Raw genomic sequence first — 7,694 nt, 5'->3', positions numbered from 1 at the left:
AGTTGCGAGTGGTGCCTTACGTTACTTCACGTACACTAGTACATGCAGAGGAAGCCTTCTCTTTAAGACAACTAACTCAAAGAGGGTTAAATGAAAACTGTATAAATATAATTAAGTTTCTCTTCTTTCAATCTGTAAATGCTAACTTAATTATGAGCTAATACTAAACATGCAATAGAAATCTTGTCTGTATCTCTCTCTTTGTTTACGTTTACAGCTGATTAGTCTGCGGGATAAATAGATATAATGGCCTATACCTATTTATGGATAAGTTTTTTGAACATTACTATATAAAGTAATATTTGTCAAATATTATCTACCTTCTAGATAATATATTAATTAACAACCTTTAAGTGTTACTTTCATGTAACGATACAGCCCGTTACAGCCGTTGCCGGCGACACTCCACGAGACGTCGTCTCTACTCACAATGATATGTGCTTGCGCATCATGTATGAGTGTCACGATGCACCAACAAGTGGGCATCGTGGCCACGGTTCATACAAATACGGTTTTAATTTTCCCTATTTTAAAGCCTTGCATTTACTTTAAGTAGCTGATACTACTTAGCTACTTAGAAACTTCCTCTGCACCTCGTGTACGTGAAGTAGCAACAGGTGCCCCATTTCATAATCGCAAAATAAGTTTCGTGCTGCAATCTTTTGGATTGCAGCTCACTTGTTGTAGCGTATGTCATCAGCTGCAATTAATGCTAAAGCTTTCACTCAACTTTATTTGACAGACATATTGCTTCGGGTGCGTAGCAGTTTACTTAGATTGCACTTGAAGTTGTCAAGAATATCTGATTTCAATTCGTTGGCTAAATCTGCAAATAACAAGTAAATTTTTAATAAATTGAAATTTTGTTTAAAAGAGAGGTAATTTCTCACTACGCATTATTATTGCTCCATGTACTAATTCGTACAGAAAGCTAGACAGCTAAGTGAACTAGAAATATTTATCTATAGAATTCCCGTCGAATTGGCACGCATGCACAAAGCTTACTAAGCATTTAAGGCTTTATGAGTGCCGTGGCAGCGACGAATTTTGCAACTTTGCTCTCTAAAAGCGATAAATCATTCGGCGAGGGGAAAGCAATCTAAGATGTTCCAGCACAAATTATAAGCAAAGATACAAGAAGGAGTAGCGAGTAAACTTACATCGGACGGCACTTCGTATATGTAAGACTTGCCACTAGCGTCCCCAAAGATGATATTTTTGCCATCCAGACTCCATCGAATCTTGTTCAACGAGTGTTCACTAATCTTGTCTGAAACTGCAGCAACCTCTACATCCTTCAAAACATTCCATAGACTCACCCGGCCACTACTGTCTGCGACAGCAAAGAGCGCGGGGTGTACTGGAGACCATCGTACGTCACTTATGTATTCGCTCGACGGCTCAAATGAGAGGACAGGAAGTTCAGGGTGCTCCAGGCTCCACAATTTCACAGTCGAATCGAGAGAGGATGTAAGCAAGAGGTTATCATGATGCATTGGCAGTAGCGGATTAAAGTGCATTGCTGTAATTGGTCCAAAATGAGATCCGTCCTCGGACATTGTATCAACAATCACCTCGCGTACAAGATCTTCTGTACTACTGCCAAATTGGATTTTCAGACTCTTCTTGTCAGCATTGATGCTACTGATGTCGTCAGTAGCTCCAGGTTTGATTTTTGGTTGATCAACTTTAGTCGTATGGACTTTACCTGCTTCCGTCCCGATAAACAGTTGTTGAATTTCCTTTCCTAATACTGCAAAACAAGTCACTGAGACTTCCATTTTCTTATCAGAAGCTTTAGTAGACGTATAATTCGACAAGACCGAGAGCGAGAGACGTAAATCCAGAAGATCCAACGGCTTTTGCAAATGATCGAGATCCCATATACACACGCGACCGTCGGTGCTAGCGGAGATAAGTCTACAACAATGCCAAACATCAAGTAAAAATACAATTTCAAACCTAAACAAGCGTCTCTCTTACGTATATGACGTCTTTGTGCCCGCCACAGCCATGGCGTAAATTGGGTGCGTGTGGCTTAATGTCGACAGTGGCGTCTTCTGAACAGGTGCACTCTTTGCGCGAGTATCCCAGACCACGATCTGGCCCGAGTAGGTGCCACCAATAATTATATGACGGTCGAATGGGTTAAAACAAGCACTTGTGACCTGTGAGTGGCATGTAAACCGATATTCTGGTCGACTTGGCAACGCAGTGGACCACAATAACACAACGCCTTCCATCGTCGAAGCCACGTCCGTCAGCGCCACGGTGGCAGAATTTCCCATTGTATCCCATTGAGATGATCGGCTACCGTCTTTAGCTTCATCTTCTACAAACCCTCTTGCAGAATATGCCACCAGAGTGAGCTCGGGATAAAACGGCGACACGTCCACATCAGTAACCGCGCGATGAGTTGACCACTGCGGGTCCTCAAACACGCAATGTGGCTTTAAAGACTCGACAGTCTCTTCCATGGCATTGTCTCGTTCCACGTCTGCTCCGTAGTCAATCATAATGTCAAACTTGCTTGTCGTGTTCAGGGCTCGCTCAATTACTCTTGATGCCTTGTTTAAAAACGCATCCATGGCATTGGACTCCATCAAATCAGTCTTTACTTCTTCCGTTAATGCAGTGAGTGTTTTGGAACCTGTACTGGATATTTCCGTATTCCCTTTAAACGTGCGATTTTGGGGAGACGACGAGACGTTCATATTCCCCAGACGTTCTGGAGAAGTATGCGGCTTATCTAAATCCATGAAAGCAACACCGTCCTGCTTTAAGAAGATCTCGTGCTCGAGCGTAATGTCCGTCTCAGTGTGTTTCGTATACGTCTCGACAAGCGTTGGCTGAATGTGCATCTCGGCCACGTTTAAGACAGTGGAAAGAGACGAAAGCTTCTCAGCCAAGGAAAGTGAATGCATCATGCCATGGTCATTTCGACTCGTGTGTTCGTCTGCCTTAATCCGTTCCTCTTTGTCAGACGTCTTGAGGATATTCTGGATAAAGTCGTCAAATTTGTTTTCTTGCTGGCCAATCGCAGGAATTACGCTCTCGGAGGCTGCAGAGGAATTCTCGGCAGCACGAATTGCGGCCTTGCGCTTGCGAATGTCCTCAAGCTTCTTGCGTTTGGCCTCGAGCTCGGCTGCGTGCTTCGCGCGCACCGAATCCATCCTACGTTCCCCCTCTCGGCAGGACGTGATTTTTTATATTAAGGTGTCAAACATAACTTAAGGCATCTTTCACATGTGCTGGGTGCCCACGGGGCATCTACTGCTTTGCTGCATGGCTGCGTCAGCTCTAACTACGCTAGTGGTGCATCTTTACCTTCAATGATCAAAGCTACGAGCCAATTTGGTTCAAGGCGCTTTAAAACATTCGTCGAAACAGGTCTCCAATTCTGCCCCCCAGACGTGGCAGTCAATCATCAGGAGCTTGAAGGCTCGGCTTTACCGTTGGCCTTTCAATTAAGCGCCTACTTATCGACCGACAGATGGATCATGCGACTATTTACTGGTTGCAGTAATGTAATAGCTGTGTTAGACGCTATACCCGTACCTCATCAAGTTTCTTAATGAGAATGCTTTGAAGTCGACGTTGACAACGGGAAATGCGCAGATTACAACACTGCAGAGCTCTTCGATGCTCGAGAGCGATAGAAAAGCTCTTGCAGAGGAATATTCCGACTGTGAAGATAGCGATAACCTACGCCTTCATGGCAAAGGAAGTCTTCGTCGCATCCACGTACCAACTCGAGCTGGCGCTTGCCAGTGGATTGATCTTGACGCCTCGGCAGAAGTCATAATTTACTCTGGGATTGAAATGCAAACACTTGTTCCTTGTGAGATTATTAATATTTAGGAAGAAACGGAGAGGCGGCCTTTAACAGAGAGGACGGGCCCATTTGAGGAGCAGGGGAAGAGGAGGATGATAGTGTTGCGGGGTGGGCATGTTCAATAAGGCACGTTGGAACTCGCAAAGGGCTCGATTCATATTTGCGAAAACGTTCGAATAGAGTCACACGTTTTAGTAAAGGACCCGAGAAGCGGGACATGTGTTCGTGGAGACGTACTTTTTAATCTAAACGTGGTCCTGAGAGGAGAGGTAAAGAACTCGGTCATTCTTGACGATGCTGAGTTGTGTCACCCTTTATTATTGTACGGACAATATCTGTGGATTTAAGAGCCACTTTGGCAATCAAGTTACAAACGGCTCACCTTAATTTGCTTACAAGATCGAATTTTAACAATAAATGTCGATGGTGTCAAGCATAATACGTGCAGTTGACATCTATCTCCAAGAATGACACAATCAAGATTGGTCTCATTCTTGGAGATGGATGTTGATCGTAACATGTCGCTTTTCAAAGCGTTTGACATCCTGCAAGAGCTTGAGACTCGTGAACAATTGATTATTTGCCTAAATTAATAACTGCTGCGCGATTTGTCTCTAGAGCAGTGAAAATACGTCGCTTAGTGGTTCAACTAGGCTGCTCATCCGTTACTGATCCGTGCACTTTGCTCCAGCGGCAAACGGTTATGTACCCCCTCGTCTGCCTAAAGGAGCTTACGAATTAAAAACAAGCCGATGGAATCGGGTGTCTTAGAAATCGTTCCTCTTCAATCTTTAGAGCTGGCTTAATTTGATTGAGCACTTATTCCTGGATCAGACTCTTTCAGCTTTTATGAAAGTGAGATAGACTTGATTGACGGATTAGTCGTTTGTATTCGATGCATTTATTACGCTTTATTCACAAAGCGATTTGTCAATTGCCGCAAGCCAACAGACAAACAATGGGAAATGCCTTGAGTTGTTACAAGACCACAAAGAAGAATACGTCGACAACGAGCGATGCCAACGAATTACGTGATGATTTTGACTTAAGAACTGAGCCCTATATAGCAACGCCAACCCACGCTGCTCAAGTCAAAGAAAAGAATGCGTTTCCTGAGAACGTCCAAAAGGATGTTAAGTAGCGGTCCAAAGCTACATTAAAACCGAAGATAAGTAGAGAAACTTGGCGTTTGGATATCTAGTTTAATTCTGCTAGCTTTCAGTTAAGTTGAAAAATAAGAGATGCGATTTTAGCATGTATTAAAATAGAAGTATATGTCGCAGAGAAGAACTACCCGCTTCTCGACTTATTGTATTTTATCTCATTAGGCATTTAATACGTTTAGATTGATTTATACCGACCTCAGTGGCCGAGTGGTTAAGCACTTGGAACTGGGACCGGGAGGTACGTGGATCGATACTCGCGGAGGGTGGTACGATGACACATCGCCGGAGATAGGCTAAAAAGCAGATGAGCAACCATCCAATGGATGGCCGCCCTGCCAACCCGCACCGAAGGTGTGTGATAGTTGGGTGGGAGGAGGCCCTGTAGCCGAAATTCCCCATAGTGTAATGAGGGGTGCGGGGTTCCAATTAGAGAACTTCGTCAAAAATTGAATCTCTAAGAATGATTTATTAGGACGTTGGGCTCTATTAAAGCCAGACATATCAAATGTGCTTTGGCTACATTCCTTGATAACATCATACCAAAGAATATCGAATATCCTATGAAAGAGAATAAATAAGCCAAAATTTATGTTCTTTGGACATTTGATAGATGACATTTGGATGTTTATTAATGAGCGGGTCATTCAGCCGAATCCAGCGTGAAAGCTCACTAGATTCGCTTGTGACTGGAATAGTACTGTTGTATTACAAGATTATTTGTGATGACGGTGAATACGGTCCTCAACAAGTGTAACGGGGTGTCCCGTTACAAATGTTTATTACCTTCAAAAGGAATAATTAGGAGAATAAAATTAGGCCACTGCTATATGTACACCTCCCTTGCTATTCGTACACCCCCCTACTTACAGCCAATCAGAACGCAAGAAAATATAAATGTATCCTGTCTTAGTCTGAAAGCGTTACATTTATTATTACTCCTGTTTTCGCCTACAATCAAACCACCACCTTCATTGACAATCGAGCCGTAAACGGAGCTGCTTCTCTTCGACCGACGGCAACATCAGTCAATAATCTCATGACGCTCCTCGATGTCACCTGTGTGGAATGAGCAGTGTTTTATCGCGAACACATGCCGAATTGCTATGGTCCGTCGTCTACAGTCTCTAGCTCTGGTTTGCCGAAATGCCGTACTTGATTGCGGACGAATTTCCATCGAACCGGGACTGAATTTGAAATACTCAAGCATCATGACTGAGTCGTCCCCGAAAGATCGCCAAAGTACGCCGTGTATTCCCCTCGATAAAAGCTAAAGTAGTAATTTAAATAGTTGAAAGATCGAGGTACTCTGGCTGTCAAATCAAGCAGATCCAAGGTTTCATGAACCAGATGCATACATTGTTTTTTAGAAAAGCCCGGAGACAGTCGCAACTTCGCGGAAAGACCTGCGCTTCGTGAATGTCGCGGCTTTCGAGTAATTATTCTCACAGTCCGCGGCAATTCGACTTAATGTAGACGGTTCTTACGCGGCAATTCGACTTAAAGTCGACGGGTTCTTCAGCTCACCATTCACAATATTCTCACCCTGCGTATATTCTCCTACAATTTTTTTCAACGCAAGTTCCATAAAAGTCTGCTGTAATGTCCGATTTCTGCAAACGCAGGAGCAGAGATCGTTCGTAGAAGGGACTGCATTGACGAAATTTCCAGCTAGCAGCCTGTACCATGAATTCTTTAACATTTTCAAACACGCTATCACGGAGATCAACAGTATGGGTGTATAGGCAGTGGCCAATACATCCAAGCGGTCGGCACAAATCAATGCCAGCCACAGGTTGAGTATCCTCGGAAGGAACGCGGACGAAGAGGAGAAATACACCCACAAATGGCAAGAAAGAGAATGGACAATTTCTAATAGAACGGTACTTTGGTACGAAATGCCTCCAAACGCCCCTTCCTGTTCTCCAGAATCTCACTTTCTTCACGACGACTCTTGTAGGCGGGCACGTCGTAATGCGGCCACGCTCTACTTAGACACACACCCTAGCTCAGCGAGGAAGCGGTTTAACCAGCTTCTCTTGCGTGCAGTGAGGTAGTTGCGGTGGGCGCGTTAGCAACCTCACCCAACGCACTAAGTACTCGGGTAAGTGTCGGCACGGGAGCGGTAATCCGGCTCCTCGTGCGCACTTACCAAGTAGGAGGTAGTTCCAGACGGATTTATTTTTAATCGTATTAAATATAAATACCTATTTTTACCAATCGAAATGTCATCTCTATAGATAACACTTAATATGTATGGCGAGCGTATCTTTTAGGATACCTCGTGTAACGGATGACGCTAGCCGTCATTATGGATGACGCGAGACGTCATCCCTCCTAATGTGAATGCACATATGTGCATCACATACACAAGGGTTGGTCACAAACGTGAAACACACCTGAGTGCTGGGTCTAATTACTATAATTTAGTAATTGACCATCCCCTTAAGCACACCAAGTGTACTTAACGGGGACTGTGTAACATTAGGGCAACTTTAGCCCGTTACACCATCCCCCCTTAAAGAACGGATTTACATTTTAATTCGTCAAAGAGGAGCGAGGAACTGCGAGCAGCTTTACGCGCCGCTAGTTCACTCAATCACTCTAGCGACCTGTGTTTCCATACACGGCGCCAAAGATGCCACCTAAAAGGGGCCACGTTGGTGGGTCGTCTGCGAAGACGCCCACTCAACCTC

At 44.2% G+C, this 7,694-nt stretch overlaps 4 protein-coding genes across 4 annotated transcripts; 3 read left to right on the top strand and 1 right to left on the bottom strand.

Moving 5' to 3' along the window:
- Positions 1-833: 833 nt before the first annotated feature.
- Positions 834-3,173, bottom strand: CCR75_002849 (uncharacterized protein; the record flags this gene model as incomplete). Its single annotated transcript, XM_067960946.1, has 3 exons — positions 834-1,099; positions 1,161-1,920; positions 1,984-3,173. The coding sequence occupies 3 exons, from the start codon at positions 3,171-3,173 to the stop codon at positions 1,013-1,015; spliced, it is 2,037 nt and encodes a 678-aa protein (XP_067817156.1). The 3' UTR covers positions 834-1,012.
- A 159-nt stretch (positions 3,174-3,332) lies between these two features.
- CCR75_002848 (uncharacterized protein) lies at positions 3,333-3,861 on the top strand (the record flags this gene model as incomplete). Its single annotated transcript, XM_067960945.1, is given in 2 exon segments — positions 3,333-3,527; positions 3,544-3,861. The coding sequence occupies 2 exon segments, from the start codon at positions 3,333-3,335 to the stop codon at positions 3,859-3,861; spliced, it is 513 nt and encodes a 170-aa protein (XP_067817157.1).
- A 441-nt stretch (positions 3,862-4,302) lies between these two features.
- CCR75_002847 (uncharacterized protein) lies at positions 4,303-4,577 on the top strand (the record flags this gene model as incomplete). The annotated part of the gene is made up of 2 exons (XM_067960944.1): positions 4,303-4,399; positions 4,489-4,577. The coding sequence occupies 2 exons, from the start codon at positions 4,303-4,305 to the stop codon at positions 4,575-4,577; spliced, it is 186 nt and encodes a 61-aa protein (XP_067817154.1).
- Positions 4,578-4,793: 216 nt separating this feature from the next.
- Positions 4,794-4,976, top strand: CCR75_002846 (uncharacterized protein; the record flags this gene model as incomplete). Its single annotated transcript, XM_067960943.1, has 1 exon — positions 4,794-4,976. The coding sequence occupies one exon, from the start codon at positions 4,794-4,796 to the stop codon at positions 4,974-4,976; it is 183 nt and encodes a 60-aa protein (XP_067817155.1).
- Positions 4,977-7,694: the final 2,718 nt, after the last annotated feature.

The sequence above is a fragment of the Bremia lactucae genome, linkage group LG3 (genome assembly GCF_004359215.1).
Source record: "Bremia lactucae strain SF5 linkage group LG3, whole genome shotgun sequence".
Lineage (NCBI taxonomy): Eukaryota > Oomycota > Peronosporomycetes > Peronosporales > Peronosporaceae > Bremia > Bremia lactucae.
The sequence above is the reverse complement of the archived record's forward strand: the minus strand, read 5'-3'. Positions and strand labels throughout refer to the sequence as shown.